A 17,857-nucleotide genomic window follows, 5' to 3' on the forward strand; every position below is an offset into this window, starting at 1 on the left:
ATGCTGTCATGTCAATATGGAGCAAAATCTCTGAGGAATATTTCCAGTAACTTGTTGAATCTATGCCACGAAGGACTAAGTCAGTTCTGAAGGCAAAAGGTGGTCGAACCCGGTACTAGTAAAGTGTACCTTATAAAGTGGCCAGTGAGTGTATGTTCTGTTGATGTTTATGTTTTCTATATTTGTCACTGTGAAGCTCAATCAGAATACACAAATGAATAAAAGTGCATAACCAAGGGAATAATCATCATTATTAATCGTGATTAGTATTTTGAGCAATATAATCGTGATATTCATATTCACCTCATCTTATTTCAGCAGAGCCTACATTGACGTTTCTTTCTCTTCCACCCAACACTTCCACCTCTGGAGCCTGTGTTTATCCCATAGAGACAATGCTTCATTTCCTTTTACTGCGATTAAAGGCAGTATTTCTGTCAGCCTCTCAGAAACCCAAAGGTTAGCTCCTCTACAGCTCTCGGTAAAGACCTCCTCATTTCTAAAGGTCAGATTTCTACTAAATCATGCTGAAAGAGCTCTTCAGTCTTGAGGAAAAACACACCACTGCAATCCTGAAAAGATCAAGCTCGTCTTCCTTAATTACACAAAAATCAATCTGAACAATTACAGTTTTATTTTGAGTTTTTGTTTATGGCTAAGAAATATGTAAAATTCGGCACATTTTTATGATTTAAAAAACAAAAACTCAAATGTCAAATTTTTAAATGCAACTTTGGTATGTGCTGGGGCGTCACGGTGGCTCAGTGGTTAGCACTGTCGCCTCACAGCAAAAAGGTCGCTGGTTCGAGTCCCAGGTGGGCAAGTTGGCATTTCTGTGTGGAGTTTCTATGTTCTCCCTGTGTTGGCGTGGGTTTCCTCTGAGTGCTCCAGTTTCCCCCACAGTCCAAACACATGCGCTATAGGTGAATTGAATAAAGTAAATTGGCCGTAGTCTATGAGTGTGTGTGAATGTGAGAGTGTATGGGTGTTTCCTAGTACTGGGTTGCGGAAGGAAGGGCATCCTCTGCATAAAAACATATGCCGGAATAGTTGGCGGTTCATTCCGCTGTGGAAGCCCCTGATAAACAAGGGACTGAGCTGAATGATGGATGAACAATGTGTATAAATGTGTATAAACAAGGCTTTTATTTCCATAAATGTATGATCCTGCACATTTCTGATAACAATAAACTGCACAACAAAACTGCAGAAACAAAACTAACTAATAAATTAAGAATAAATGTTGATTTTAAAACTGTTTTTCTTCTTGCTAAGGTTATCTAGATCTGTTTCAGATTTTAAATGTAATATTTTTAGGAAAGCTAAATACTTTTTTGGGTGTCACATTGGCGCAGTGGGTAGCACGATCGCCTTACAGCAAGAAGGTTGCTGGTTCAAGCACCGGCTGGGTCAGTTGGTGTTTCTGTGTGGAGTTTGCATGTTCTTCCCGTGTTGGCGTGGGTTTCCTTCGGGTGCTCCGGTTTCCCCTAAAGTCCAAAGACATGCAGTACAGGTGAATTGAATAAGCTAAACTGGCCGTAGTGTATGAGTGTGAATGAGTGTGTATGGATGTTTCCCAGTGTTGGCTGGAAAGGCATCCACTGCGTAAAAACATAGGCTGGATAAGTTGTCAGTTCATTCTGCTGTGGTGACCATTGATTGATGAAGGGACTAAGCCGAAAAGAAAATGAATGAATGAATAAATACTTATATAGGATTTACTTTTTATTAATTTATATATAAATGATTAATCATCTTTACAGCAAAACTAGCCAAAAAATTTATGTCAAATGAATGTTCATTTTAAAAAGTAACTTTTCATTCCTTTAGTTTATGGTAAAATGTTTATTACAAATAATAAAACAAAATTATAATTTAATTATAAAATAAATAAAAAAAATTGTATGTATGTAAAAGTCAGATTCTGCACATTATTATGAAGAAATAAAGCAAAACTGTATCAAATATAACCTTAAATTCATGCTGATCTTTAAATTAAACACTCAAGATCATTTTTAAAATTATTGTTTCAAATTATTTATTGATAAAAATGATACAAATCTTTTTGCAGGATTGTCTTTCCACAAGAGAAACGGATGAGTCTGCATTGCATAAATAAAACAATGGTAAAAATGTTTATTACAAATTACATATTAGTAAAAAAAGAAAAAATAGAGTAAGATTATATGATTTTATTTTCAATATTAGGATGGAGCTGAAGTGCCAATCCAGTTTATTGCTGTGGCACAGATTTAGTGTTTTCAAATCAGTGTAAATGCTAAATATCTTTAGTGAGGTCATGATGAGGTCACACAAGCACACGCACACACACGCAAACGCACACGCACACACACACTTGTTTTTTTGTGAATTGCGGGGACATTACATAGGTTTCCATTGTTTTTATGCTGTACAACCTGTATTTTGTATTGCCCTAACACACACCCCCCCCCCCCACCCTACCCCTGTGTACAGTTTTACTTTCTGAAAAAAAACTCATTTTGTGTGACTTATAAGCTTTTGGAGAAATGAGGACATCAGAAATGTCCTCATAATTCACTACCTGCCTGTAATACCTGTGTCATTCCTATGTAATTACACAGATTTTGTCCTGATATGTCAAAAAAACATGTGTATATATATACACATACAAACACACACATATGCAACCCAATTGCATATATGTCCTGTTGATCTGGACAACATGCTTAGAAATCCACTCAAAAAAGTAAATGCATGTGTGTGTGTTCAGAAAAAAAGCCCAGAAAGAACAAAATGTTTCTAACACACACACACACACACACACACACACACACACACACACACACACACACACACACACACACGCCGTAAGCTTGATAACCCACTGCCATCTATTAATAGAGAAGATGAGAGAACGTGTGACAGTTCATTCCTCACCATTCAAACTTGAGGACTCCAAATTAATGACTTTTCCAGCTTTCTTTGAGAGATGGAATATATAATGGAATATATATATTTCCATTTATGAACGTGTCTTTTCTGCCATTTCCACAGTGTGAATATCATCAAAGGCTAGGTATGAAATGTAAATGTAGTGACTGAACATCAGAGGACGGCCTGAATGAATACTAACCAGCCTGAGGACAGCGTTAACAGAGAAACACAAATACCAGGAGTCGCATCAGAAAAAACACACACTGTTTACAGCCACACGGGATTCATGTTTGCTTATATTAAAGGTCAAACTAAATGAGTTTCAACTCATCAGCGCTTATATGTGAAGCAGAAGTGGAATTATTTCCTTATTAGCCTTGCTGCAAAATTTTTGATTCTTTAATATTTTCCCCCCAAGTTCTGTTTAACAGATTTTCTCGACACATTTCTAAAAATAATAGTTTTAATAACTCATTTCTAATCACTGGTTTCTTTTATCTTTGTCATGATGTAACACAGGCTCATTCAGAAAACGTAGCCCTATATATAATGCTTTTGAAAGAACTATTGGTTGGGTTTAGGGAAGTGGGTGGGCGGGTCAGTCAGTGCTTTTGAAAGAACTATTGGTTGGGTTTAGGGAAGTGGGTGGGCGGGTCAGTCAGTGCTTTTGAAAGAACTATTGGTTGGGTTGAGGGAAGTGGGTGGGCAGGTCAGTCAGTGCTTTTGAAAGAACTATTGGTTGGGTTGAGGGAAGTGGGTGGGCGGGTCAGTCAGTGCTTTTGAAAGAACTATTGGTTGGGTTGAGGGAAGTGGGTGGGCGGGTCAGTCAGTGCTTTTGAAAGAACTATTGGTTGGGTTTTGGGCAGTTGGTGGGCGGGTCAGTCAGTGCTTTTGAAAGCACTATTGGTTGGGTTTTGGGAAGTGGGTGGGCGGATCAGTCAGTGCTTTTGAAAGCACTATTGGTTGGGTTGAGGGAAGTGGGTGGGCGGGTCAGTCAGTGCTTTTGAAAGCACTATTGGTTGGGTTTAGGGAAGTGGGTGGGCGGGTCAGTAAGTGCTTTTGAAAGCACTATTGGTTGGGTTTAGGGAAGTGGGTGGGCGGGTCAGTCAGTGCTTTTGAAAGCACTATTGGTTGGGTTTAGGGAAGTGGGTGGGCGGGTCAGTAAGTGCTTTTGAAAGCACTATTGGTTGGGTTTAGGGAAGTGGGTGGGCGGGTCAGTAAGTGCTTTGAAAGCACTATTGGTTGGGTTTAGGGAAGTGGGTGGGCGGGTCAGTAAGTGCTTTTGAAAGAACTATTGGTTGGGTTTAATGAAGTGGGTGGGCGGGTCAGTCAGTGCTTTTGAAAGCACTATTGGTTGGGTTTAGGGAAGTGGGTGGGCGGGTCAGTCAGTGTTTTTAAAAACACTATTGGCTGGGTTTAAGCAGTGCTTAAAATGTAAATTGCGAGGTCCTGGAAAAGATCGATGTAACAGATCCGGAAGAGCTGGGGGGGGGGGTTGGGGTGGGTCATGGTTTGGGGGTTAGGCGTGTGGGGGAGAGGGGGGTATAGTGTAAATACGGTTGTGGAGTCGCGGTTGAAAATGAGAGGTGCCGGATCTGATTTCAGAGGTGTCGGATCCGGATCCGGCTTGTTCCAGCACAAATTAAGCCCTGGGTTTAGGGAAGTGGGTGGGCGGGTCAATCGGTGCTTTTGAAAACACTATCGGTTGGGTTTAGGGAAGGAGGAGGGTGGGTCAGTGGGTCGGTCAGTTAGTCAGTCGACAATGGCCTCTAGTGTATTTACATGAGAACAGCGGGCACGAATGGCACTCGTGAGAGAAATTTGAGACCTCAAAAAGCATACACAGCAGCCTCTGGTGGATTCGCGAAAACAAAACTGCAAAAAAAAAAAAAAAAAAAGTACCTCCTGGGACATATTTCATGCTCTCTAGAAATGTATATAGCGGTATGTAGATCAGAATGAGCCTGGGTTGCCATGATGACAGTACATAATATTGTACTAGTATTATAGTATAATTGTATACTAGTATTCAGCTTAAAGTGACATATAAAGGCTTAATTAGGTTAATTAGGCAAGTCATTTTATAACGATGGTTTGTTCTGTAGACAACTGAGAAAAAATATTGCTTAAGGGGGCTAATATTATTGACCTTAAAATGATTTGATTATTTCAAATATCTTACCTTAAAATGACTTTTATTCTAGCCAAATTTAAATAGATAAGACCTACTCCACAAAAAAAGAAATATTATCGGAAATACTATGAAAATTTCATTCATTAGATCAATATCACTACAGAAATATTAGGAAAAAAAATAAAGATCTCACAGGAGGGCTAATCTCTCTATATAGCTCACAGAGCATTAAACATCCTGAAAAAAAATCCGTCTATTCGTTTACCCCAAAAATTCCCATTTTACTAGCTTATTCCATGCCCAAATCCCTTCATTAATGAGGAACACGCTCTTACAGCGAAACACACTGCTTACAGATTGCCTATATTTAAATGCACAGTTTTTAAAGATGAAAGCTGGGCAGAGACAATGGTCAGTCAAGCTCTCTCTCTCTTTAATATTAATGAACTCCCCGTTGCTGCTTAACAAGCAGGAATCAAAGCCAAAAAAGACCAAAGAGGAGAAGAAGAGAAACACGACGACCCTTAAAATAAGCATCCCTCGAGATATGGCAACAATCAGATCTTCCGTTTTCTAAATACACATCCACCTACTGTAGTATATATATATATATATATATATATATATATATATATATATATATGTACAAGCATATGTACACACAGAAACGCATCTTTCTCCCTCACAAACTGACCTAGCTTTTAACAGGAGTCCAGATGAAGGACAGGTGACTCATACACAATCACTCTGCGTCAGTCTGTGCTTCACCTGAGACTGAGGTACAGTCCCATCCTCAAGGGCAACTTAATATATCCACTCACTTATCTCGCTCTCTATCATTGTTAAAAGCTATTAAACCCAAAAAATTATGTTTGTTGTTTGTTTAAACTAAGCTGAGCTGTAACAACACAGTTATTAAGGTTTTTTGGGGGACAACTTAATTGTTTTAAGTTCAATCCACTTAAATTTGTTAAATCCGCAAAGTTAACTTAATCCATTTGTGTTTGGATGATATGAATGAATTGTGTAGAATCCTGCATTTTTTACAGTGTACACTCAAAAATAACTCATTGGATGATTTAATTGAGGACAGGATTTCCATTCAATAAATTTGTTTAGCACCAACTAAAAAACTATTTACACAATTAAAGGCAATTGAGTTGGTCCAACATGATTTTCTCAAATAAAAGTTTAAATACATTTGTATTTTTAATTTAACTTAAACTCAAAGGTCAGATAATATCATGCATGTCTATTATGTGTCGTACATTTCAAAGTCTCTTAGTTGTATTTGAGGTTATCCTGCATGAGCTAAAACAGCCATTTTTAAGTAAAAGTAAAGTAAAAGTGCATAGTTTGTATAGTTTGACCTGTGTAACCTCTGAAATAGTTAATCAGAGAATACTGTAGGTCAGAATACACAAAATATCCCACAAAACACTGAAAACCTAAATATGTTTAATTAATAAAATTGATATTCTGCAATAGGTGTAAAGCAGCAGAAGGATCCCTAACCCACTTGATATGGCTGTGTCCTAAATTACAAGAATATTGGACAAGATTCTACTTTTCAGCTTAAAGTGACATTTTAAGGCTTAACTAGGTTAATCAGGTTAATTAGGCAAGTTAGGGTAATTAGGCAAGTCATTGTATAACGATGGTTTGTTCAGTAGACTATCGAAAACAAATATTGCTAAAAGGGGCTAATAATATTGACCTTTAAAAAATTTTAAACTGCTTTTATTCTAGCCGAAATAAAACAAATAAGACTTTCTCCAGAAGAAAAAATATTATAGGAAATACTGTGAAAAACTTCAACCCAGGCTCATTCTGAAAACGTAGTCCTGAGGACGTTTCTGGAGGCCGCGAATTATGTAGCCGGAGGTACGTATGGCTGCATTTCGTTTTTTAAGCAAACGCTGCGGGGCGGTATGACGCCGTTCCTTTTAGCGCTCGCCGGCTGACCGCTTACCTTCGTGTGGAGGGCTTTCCCTCCGCAACCAGTTTGTCCCGTTAGCTTGTCCTGTACGTCGGCGGACTTGAGATGCAGAGAGGAGCTGACCACGACGACGACGAGTGGGTTCGAGTCCGGGGAAGAGCGGTCCCAGAAATCAGGTAAGACTAAAACAGAATCCAAGAAACAAAGCGAAGAGGTTCATAACAGGGTGAGAATGTGGTAAAATCCGAAAACGTGGTAAAAAAAAAAATTCAAAATAAAAATCAGACGAGGGCTTTTCTTTTTCCGGACGGCTTTTGTAAATTGTTTGTTGGGTTTAAGGCGGGCGGGTCGTTTGGTAAAATCGGTTGGGTTCAGGGAAGGAGGAGGGTGGGTCGGCCGGCCGATTGGCTGGTCGCCCAGTCAATCATTCAGCCAGTCGGACTAACAGACGTTCGTTCGACAGCGGCCTCTGGAGGGTTCACGTGAGAACAGCACGGGCGTGAAAGGCACTCGAGGGAGACGTCCAAAAAGCCAACAAGGCGCACACAGCGGCCTCGTTTTCAGAATGAGCCTGGGTTGGAAAAATTCCTTGCTCGTTTAAACATCATTTGGGAAATATTTGAAAATATATATTAAAAACAAAAACAGGACGGCTGTTGATGTACAGTAAGTATCTGCAGCTGTATCCCTTCTAGACTTTACCATCTTAACTGCAGAAATGCAACACTGAGTGACATCACAATGACTTCATGCTGCTTCGACCAATCACGGTTGACCTTGTGAGTGCCGCAAGCAAATCACACAGCAGCGTTCATATTAATGAGCAGTATGATGTCACAGGATTAGCTCCGACACAACTAAGGTTGAGGAAAGGACACAGCAAGAGAAAATGTGACTCCAGACTTAAACGCAGATGAAAACAAGACTGTGCTGCACACACTAACAAGACACAAACAAACACACGATTTGATAACTTCAAAAGTGCCACCTGTTGTTTTGTAAATTACACAACACACAATGAGACGGATCTCTGTTCTGGATTCTCCAAATTGTTTTGGTTATTTAGGTCAGAGGCTCTAATTGTGTCTAGCTGTGCTGGCTTTGTACCCATTAGTGTATTAACTATTTCTGATGTGCATCTACAGCCAATAAAAAAAACTAATCCTAATGTAATACCTGCAAAAAAAAAATCCTATTGTACACCTCTTTAGTCTTTCTAAAATATTTTTAGAACTAAATGTAGATTTTTCCCTTTTTATTTATTAAATTCAGCCTGTATTTTTTAATTCAGTACTTCGACTAACATTTTAAAAAAAAATTAAATATATTTTATAAAAAAAAATGTATAAGTTGACTTTATATTTCATGTTGTATTGAATAGGAAAATAATTTAAAACATTTTGAGTGAAAACAAATACTGAAAAACAAGACATTGAATCAAGTAATTTTAACAGTGTATTGTAGCTTAAAATACTTAAAATAGGTTTATATTCTGTGAATTTGTTTTTGTAAAAATGATTATTAGGATTTATTTTTTATTTCAAGAGTTCACACTTAGATACTGCTTGATAATAATAGCAGGTTTGGCATGCTGTCCTGGGAGAGAAGCCTGAGCTCGAAGATAATTGAGCCCAGGGCTCCTGACTAGTCAATGAGCGCGTAAGGGGGTACAAGAGCAGGTAGTTCTCGAGAGCTGAACTACAGAGTAAAGGGAAGATGGGGTGGATAGAGTTTTTCTTCAGAAAGCGAAGATTAGGGAGTAGTTTCAAGCTGCGGTCACACTTGACTTTTCTCCCCATAGACTTCCATTCATACGCACACGAATGCGGAAACGCAAGGTCATGCGTCAAGTTTCACATGTAGCTGTGGTGCAAAGTTCAAGCTTGGTGAACTCTGACCTGCGAAATCGCATCACTTGACTGCGTGAGACCAATCGAGGATCAAAACAGGACCTCTCTGGACAGAAATTTAAAACATGGAGCAATCGCTCGCTTTTTTAAAAGTCTAATCATCTTGTTTAATCCCGCCCCTTTTCGCAGCGCCGCACGACAGAATTTCGCACACACAAAGCCCAGTGTGACCGAAGCTTTAGACAGGCTACTTATAGTGAGATTGGATTAATCTGATTGGCTTACTAATGATTACAGATGAGATACCAGCTGTGATCAATCATATCACGTGCTCCTCTCAAAATTTGTTTGTGAAACTTAACTTAAGCTATGGTCACACTGGGCTTTGTATGTGCGAAATTCTGTCGTGCGGTGCTGCGAAAAGGGGCGGGATTAAACAAGATGATTAGACATTAAAAAAAGCGAGCGATTGCTCCATGTTTTAAATTTCTGTCCAGAGTGGTCATGTTTTGATCCTCGATTGGTCTCACGGAGTCAAGTGATGCGATTTCGCAGGTCAGAGTTCACCAAGCTTGAACTTTGCACCGCAGCAACATGCGAAACTTGACGCATGACCTTGCGTTTCCGGTCTGACGCATTCGTATGCATATGTATGGAAGTCTATGGGAGGAAAAGTCAAGTGTGACCGCAGGTTAAATTTTACTGAGAAGCAAAATTCAGATAAAAAAAAAAATGTTCAGATAAATACTAAAAATGTGTTTCTGGATCTATTTTTCTTTGTAAAAATTATTATTAGTGTTTATTTTTTATGTAATTTTACTAAAAAAACATTAAGCAAGTGATTTCAACAGTGTATTTTTGCTAAAATAAAACTTAAAAATATGTTTATAGTCTCTGAATGCTTTTTTTGTAAAAAATTATTATTATTATTATTTAGTTTCTATTTAATTTGGCTGAAAAACAAAACTTTAAGCATGTGATTTTAAAATAATAATTAAAAATATATGTTTATAGTCTCTGAAATGTATGCTGTAAAAATTATATATATATTTAATATTTAATTGTACTAAAAAACAAAACATTAGGCATGTTCATTCTTCATTTTCTTTTTGGCTTAGTCCCTTTATTAATCAGGGGTCACCACAGCGGAATGAACCGCCAACTTATCCAGCATATGCTTTACACAGTGGATGGCCTTCCAGCCGCAACCCAACACTGGGAACATCCATACACACTCATTAACCCACATAAACTACGGCCAATTTAGCTTATTCTATTCCCCTATACCACATGTCTTTGGACTCTGGAGGAAACTGAAGCACCAGGAGGAAACCCATGCCAACATGGGGAGAACATGCAAACTCCACACAGAAATGGCACTGACCCAGCGACCAGGGTTCGAACAGCAACCTTCTTGCTGTGAGGCGATCGTGCTACCCACTGCGCCACCATGACGCCCATGTGATTTTTAACAGTGTAAATATATACACTTCTTACCGATCGAGGTCATACCATCATCACACCACACTGCACTTGACTAGAGGTTCAAAAACAACCTTTCATCATCCTTCACAGATAGACTCGGCGTCCCACAGTGCTTTGTTATAAAACAAAATACCTGCAAGGAGGTCAGTGCTGCATATTTCCTTCATGACTCAAAAAGGTGACCGACCGAAAATGATTTTGCTGCCTTAGTGTAGAGCATACACAGCAGACTGAATCTAACTGCAAGACATTGGTGATTATAAGCTTGTTTACCCATGGGGACCCTGAACGTCCTGATTTTGCCAAGTACGATGCGATTCTGGATTAACATCTATGTTGATCCTGGAACATCATTTTTGTTAAAAAATGTAATCCAAACCTATTCCCTACCCCTAAACCCAACCATAACTGTAAATTATTCCCAAAATCAGAGGGGGATAATAGCTGGATAACAATCATGTAGAAGTGCGTAAACCTAACCATAAGCCTAAACTCAAAATAAACTGTAAACATATCCCTCAATTCTGATTGGAATGTTGTTGCAGCATCAACAAAGATGTTCATCCAGGAACATGTCCTACTTGGTGAAATCAGGTTGGCAGGGGGACCCCATGTGTGAGTATGCATTTTAGTCCTCACCAGGATATAAAAACATGAAAACACTAGCACTCTCCATAGACATAAGGATTTTTTTTTTACCTTACCTTACCTCTTTACTTTAAACCTAAATATGCAAGCTTCCACACAATTCATCCATGTTGTCCCAACACAAAACGATTAAGTTAAACTAAACAAATTCAAGTGGTTTAAATGTAAAACAAAAAAGCTGTCCCCCCCAAAAAAAACCCTTAAGAATGATGTTTTTCAGCTCATATTAAATAAGTAGTTTGAACAAGAACAAAAACAATTTTTGGGTAACATTATGAATTTTTATTATACATAATTATGTATAATTTCTAAGCTTGTTTACCCTTGGAGCCCTCAATTTAGGTCCCCATTCACTGAAAAAAAAATTGGAAAAAATGAGAGGAAAAATTTGACATTGTAATATTTTTTTTCTCTCTGCAATACATACTGTGATATATATATATATATATATATATATATATATATATATATATATATATATATATATATATATATATATATATATATATATAATAAAATATACACTCACCAGCCACTTTATTAGGTAGACCTTACTTGTACCGGGTTGGACCCCCTTTTGCCTTCAGAACTGCCTTAGTCCTTTGTGGCATTGATTCAACAAGGTACTGGAAATATTCCTCTGAGATTTTGCTCCATATTGACATGACAGCATCACGCAGTTGCTGCAGATTTGTCAGCTGCACATGCATGATGTGAATCTCCCATTCCCCCACATCCCAAAGGTGCTCTATTGGATTGGGATCTGGTGACTGTGGAGGCCATTTGAGTACAGTGAACTGATTGTCATGTTCAAGAAACCTGTCTGAGATGATTTCCATCAGGATGGATCAGAGGTAGGCTCAGAATTTGGCGTTACATCAACAACATGACCATTACACCACCGCCACAAGGCAGGATGGATCCATGGTCATGTTGTTGATGTTGACTCATCAGATCAGGCAACGTTTTTCCAATATTCTATTGTAAATTTTGGTGAGCCTGTGTGAATTGTAGCCTCAGTTTCCTGCTCTTAGCTGACAGGAGTGGCATCCAGTGTAGTCTTCTGCTTCTGTAGCCCATCCGCCTTAAGGTTGGATGTGTTGTGCATTCAGAGATGCTCTTCTGCAGATCTCGGTTGTAATGAGTGGTAATTTGAGTTACTGTTGCCTTTCTATCAGCTCGAACCAGTCATCCTTCTCTGACCTCAAGCATCAACAAGGCATTTGTGCTCACAGAACTGCCGCTCACTGGATATTTCCTCTTTATCAGACCATTCTCTGTAAACCCTTGAGATGATTGTGCGTGAACAATTTCAGTAGATTTGCAGTTTCTGAAATACTCAGACCATGCCACGTTCAAAGTCACTTAAATCCCCTTTCTTCCCGATTCTGATGCTTGGTTTGAACTGCAGCAGACCGTCTTGACCATATCTAAATGCCTAAATGCATTGAGTTGCTGCCATGTGATTGGCTGATTAGAAATTTGCTTTAACAAGCAGTTGGACAGATGTACCTAATAAAGTGGCCGGTTAGTGCATTTAAAAAATGTTTCTTTTTAATGTAAAATGCTTTGGCAATACATTTGCAATGCCAATAAAGCAATTGTTGAATGGAATTGAACTGAGACAGAGGGAGAGAGACAGAGAGATGCACACACACACACACACGCTCCTCTCCTGTTGCCACAGCAACAAAACTCTCCTTCACAGTCACCGACAGCGCACAAGCTCCTGCAGACGCACTGTTATAACTGCTTATTCACACCGAATGATGCTGAAAATATCTGAAAGACGTCCAGTGCATCAACTGCGCGGTGCTCTTACCTCACAGTTCTGCCCAGTGAAGCCCCGGCTGCAGACGCACATATAAGCCCACGGCTCCGTCTGCATCTGACTGCTCTGACTGTCCTCCATCTCCCCCAGCCGGCTGCAGACGCCTCCGTTCAGGCACGGTCGACCCTCACAGGGGTCCGGTGCTGCACTGGGGGCCTCGCTGGGGCCCGGGCTGGACGTCAGAGGGGTCCCGAAGAGTCCGTCCATTCCCCCGAGGAGAAGGAGGAGGAGAGGAAAGATGAAGAGCTGCATGAGGCTGCTGCAGATGCTGACAGATCGGTGTACAGCTCCTCTGTGTGTTTACTGGAGAGAGAAGATCAGTAGATTACAGGCGCTCGCTTGTGGAAACTGGAAGGTCTGAGTGTGTTTGAGGAGGGAGAGAGAGAGAGGAGCAAAGGGGAGGAACTCATTCACAGTGACGGCAGGTGACGACACACACACACGCTCTGCCTCTCGCCCAGTCCGTTTCAGTGGCTTTCTGCTGTGTCAGTGTACATGAAGCTGTGCAAGAACAGTCAGACACCTTCAATGATAGCATGCACAATCATGTGCATTTCATTAGGTATTACATTAAAGGGATAGTCCACCCAAAAAGGAAAATTCAGACATAATTTTCTTTCTTCTGTTTAACATAAAAGAAGATATTTTGAAAAATGTTGAAAACGGGTAACCATTGACTTCCATAGGATTTGTATTTCTGACTATAAAACTATTGACTATGAAAGTCAATGGTTACCGGTTTTTAGCTTTCTTCAAAATATCTTCTTTTGTGTTAAAGGTTTGGAAATGGTTGAGAATATAACATTTTCATTTCAGGGTGACCTATATCTATATTATATTAAAGGGGTAGTTTGGCCAAAAATAAAAATTCAGTCCTCATTTATTCACTCTGGACATTTTTCAAACCTTTATGAGTTCCCTCTTCTGATGAACAAAAATAAGGTATTTTAAATAATTCTGAAAAACTGTAACCACTCACTTCCATAGTTTTTGTATTTTCTATAATGGAGGTCGATGGTTACAGGTTTTCAGCTTTTTTCTAAATATCTTCGTTTTTTGCTAATTAATAGGTTTGGAAACGGTTGAGGAAATAGTGAGTACATTTTCATTTTTGGGTGAACTACCCCTTTAACCTTCTAGGGCAGTGGTGGGCAAACTCGGTCCTGGAGGGCCAATGTCCTGCACAGTTTAGCTCCAACTCTAATCAAACACACCTGCTTTTAGATTTCTAGTGAAGCTGCGGTCACATTGGGTTTTTCCTCCCATAGACTTACGTTCTAAAGCTGCGGTCACACTTGACTTTCCTCCCATAGACTTCCATTCATACGTACGCGAATGCATCAGACCGGAAACGCAAGGTCATGCGTTAAGTTTCGCAGTTAGCTCCAAAGTTCAAGCTTGGTGAACTCTGACCAGCGAAATCGCATCACTTGACTGCATGAGACCAATTGAGGATCAAAACATGACATCTCTGGACAGAAATTTTAAATATGGAGCAATCGCTCGCTTTTTTAATGTCTAATAGACTTGTTTAATCCCGCCCCTATTTGCAGCGCCGTATGACAGAATTTCGCACACACAAAGCCCAGTGTGACCACAGCTTGAAGCTGCGGTCACACTTGACTTTTCCTCCCATAGACTTCCATTCATACGCACGCGAATGCGTCAGACCGGAAACGAAGGGTCATGCGTCAAGTTTCGCATGTTGCTGCGGTGCAAAGTTCAAGCTTGGTGAACTCTAACCAGCGAAATCGCATCACTTGACTGCATGAGATCAATCGAGCATCAAAACATGACCTCTCTGGACAGATATTAAAAACATGGACCAATCGCTCACTTTATTAATCTATAATCATCTTGTTTAATCCTGCCCCTTTTCGCAGCGCCGCACGACAGAATTTCGCACACACAAAGCCCAGTGTGACCATAGCTTCAGACAGGCTACTTATAGTGAGATTGGATTAAACTGATTGGCTTACTAATGATTACAGATGAGATACCAGCTGTGATCAATCATATCACGTGCTCCTCTCAAAATTTGTTTGTGAAACTTCACTTAAAGCTACGGTCACACCGGGCTTTGTGTGTGCGAAATTCTGTCGTACGGCGCTGCGAAAAGGGGCGGGATTAAACAAGATAATTAGACATTTAAAAAGCCAGCGATTGCTCAATATTTTAAATTTCTGTCCAGAGAGGTCATGTTTTGATCCTCGATTGATCTCACGCAGTCAAGTGATGCGATTTCGCAGGTCAGAGTTCACCAAGATAAAACATATGCTGGATAAGTTGGCAGTTCATTCCACTGTGGCGACCCCGGATTAATAAAGGGACCAAGCCGAAAAGAAAATGTATGAATGAATGATCTCAAGAAATGTGTTAAAAAAAACTGAATTTGGGGGAAAAATATACAGGGGGGCTAATATGATGCCAAGGTATCCATAATCCAAATTTTGATCCATCCTCTGCACTTCAATCACCGTCTGGTTCGGCTCAGCTGCCAAACCCGACCTCCGTAAACTACAGCAAATAGTCCGGACTGCTGAACGAATCACTGGCACAACCCTTCCTACACTTCAAGAACTGTACTCTTCCAGAGTGAGTAAAAGGGCTCGCAAAATCACTCTGGACGCCTCACACCCAGCACACTACCTGTTCGAACTGTTACCGTCTGGTCGGCGCTTCAGAGCACCAAGCACAAAAACAGCCCGACACAGGAAAAGTTTCTTTCCTCAGGCTTTCTAACTTATGAACAGTTAAATATTCCCCTACTGTGCAATAAATATGTGCAATACTTTCTCATACGCACTTGTACACAGCACCTTATATCAATATACAATGCAATACTTTCTACATTCGCACTTGTACACTTATAACCTGTATATTTATAACAATCTGTACATACAACTCAACATCCAGGTTTCTTCGCTAACCGCATCTGTTTAATGTTCATCAGTTTTATTATTATTATTTTATTTTTTCAGATTTATTTTGTGTTGTCACTTGTCACTTTATGTACACTGGAAGCTTCTGTAGCCAAAACAAATTCCTTGTGTGTGTGAAGCACACTTGGCAATAAAACTGATCCTGGACCAGGCCGTATCCTGAGCTGATTCTGTGGTGGTCATGGAGGAATGGAGTGCATGAGACTTATTCCTGAAAGACCACAGTGACAGACGAGTCCCCACACTGATCCCATGGGCCACCCTGATCACCCGCCGGTACCTTACTCACACCTGCAGTTCTCCACGATGGACGTCCAGCATTCTCCAGCCTCCCGCGCCTAGACTGCAGCTCCACACAGGACGTTTGGCCAGAGGAAAAACAGTCGTGCCCAACAGAGCCTGGTTTCTCTCAAGGTTTTTTCTTCCTTCACTTCGTCAATTGGTAAAGTTATTTTTCCCTCGGCACTGTCTTGCTTGGTTTGGGACTTGTGGAGCTGTGCATCAATGGATTTGCTCTCCAGCCTTCAGCAGTGAAAATCTAACCACACTGAACTGAACTAAACTGAACTCAACTCTGAAATCTGGACATTACTAGAACTTCTATGTTAAGCTGCGTTGACACAATCTACATTGTAAAAGCGCTACATAAATAAACTTGAATTGAATAATAATTCTAACTTCAACTGTATATAAACCCCATTGGAGTTTCTAAGCACTATATACTCTCAGTTAACATTTCAGTTCCTCCAAATGATGTGGACTTGTGTTTTGCTTCCAGATGCCCTCATGAGCCTCTCCTCTTCTGCTGCTCCTCCTGCCGGTAACCATGGCAACCACACTGACGGTCGTTATGCTGAAGCTGGAGACACACGGTTAGAGCTGCACCACGTTCACCATCACAAAACACAGACGCCTTGCTATTTACTGATTGTATTAGTGCCTGCTTACTTCTTGAGCTCAATCTTTTTCCTATAGGGATTTCAATGCTTCTATGGAGCTATAGTGATTGTCTGCCAGTGTGATGGAGTGGTTATAACAGCTTGACAGCACAAGTAAGTAAATAAGATATGAGAATGATGACTACAGGACTATACTGTCAGCTTCAGATCTCATTCATGGTGGAGGGAGGTAGGATGCAGGAGGTTCAAGTCACCATTCATTCATTCATTCATTTTCCTTTGGCTTATTCCCTTTATTCATCAGGGGTTGCCACAGTGGAATGAACCGCCGACTATTCCAGCATATGTTTTACACAGCAGATGCCCTTCCAGCTGCAACCCAATACTGGGAATGTACATATACTTTTATCATTCATTCATTCATTTTCCTTTGGCTTATTCCCTTAATTCATCAGGGGTCGCCACAGTGGAATGAACCGCCAACTATTCCAGAATATGTTTTACACAGTGGATGCCCTTACAGCTGCAACCCAGTACTGGGAATGTCCACATATTTTTATCAATCAATCATTCATTTTCCTTTGGCTTAGTATCTTAATTCATCAGGGGTCGCCACAGTGGAATGAACCGCCAACTATTCCAGCATATGTTTTACACAGCGGATGCCCTTACAGCTGCAACCCAGTACTGGGAATGTCCACATATTTTTATCAATCAATCATTCATTTTCCTTCGGCTTAGTCGCTTCTTTATCAGGGGTCGCCACAGTGGAAGGAACCACCAACTATTCCAGCATATGTTTTACACAACTGATGCCCTTCCAGCTGCAACCCAATACTGGGAATGTACATATACTTTCATCATTCAATCATTCGTTTTCCTTCGGCTTGGTCCCTTATATATCAGGGGTCACCACAGTGGAATGAACTGCCAACTATTCCAGCATATGTTTTACACAGCGGATGCCCTTACAGCTGCAACCCAGTACTGGAAATGTCCACATATTTTTATCAATCAATCATTCATTTTCCTTCGGCTTAGTTGCTTCTTTATCAGGGGTCGCCACAGTGGAATGAACCGCCAACTATTCCACCATATGTTTTAGACAGCGGATGCCCTTCCAGCTGAACCGCAATACTGGGAATGTATATATATTTTTTATAATTCAATCATTAAGTTTCCTTCGGCTTGGCCCCTTATTTATCAGGGGTGA

At 40.1% G+C, this 17,857-nt stretch overlaps 1 protein-coding gene across 1 annotated transcript in view; it reads right to left on the bottom strand.

Moving 5' to 3' along the window:
* Positions 1 to 13,159, bottom strand: part of dner (delta/notch-like EGF repeat containing) — a 63,316-nt gene extending 50,157 nt beyond the window's left edge. The window contains exon 1 of the mRNA XM_056478627.1: positions 12,795 to 13,159. Within this exon, the coding sequence (XP_056334602.1) occupies positions 12,795 to 13,055 (261 nt within the window). The 5' untranslated portion in view covers positions 13,056 to 13,159. The remainder of the gene's footprint in view (positions 1 to 12,794) is intronic.
* Positions 13,160 to 17,857: the final 4,698 nt, after the last annotated feature.

This window comes from Danio aesculapii, chromosome 18 (assembly GCF_903798145.1).
Source record: "Danio aesculapii chromosome 18, fDanAes4.1, whole genome shotgun sequence".
Classification (NCBI taxonomy): Eukaryota; Metazoa; Chordata; class Actinopteri; order Cypriniformes; family Danionidae; genus Danio; species Danio aesculapii.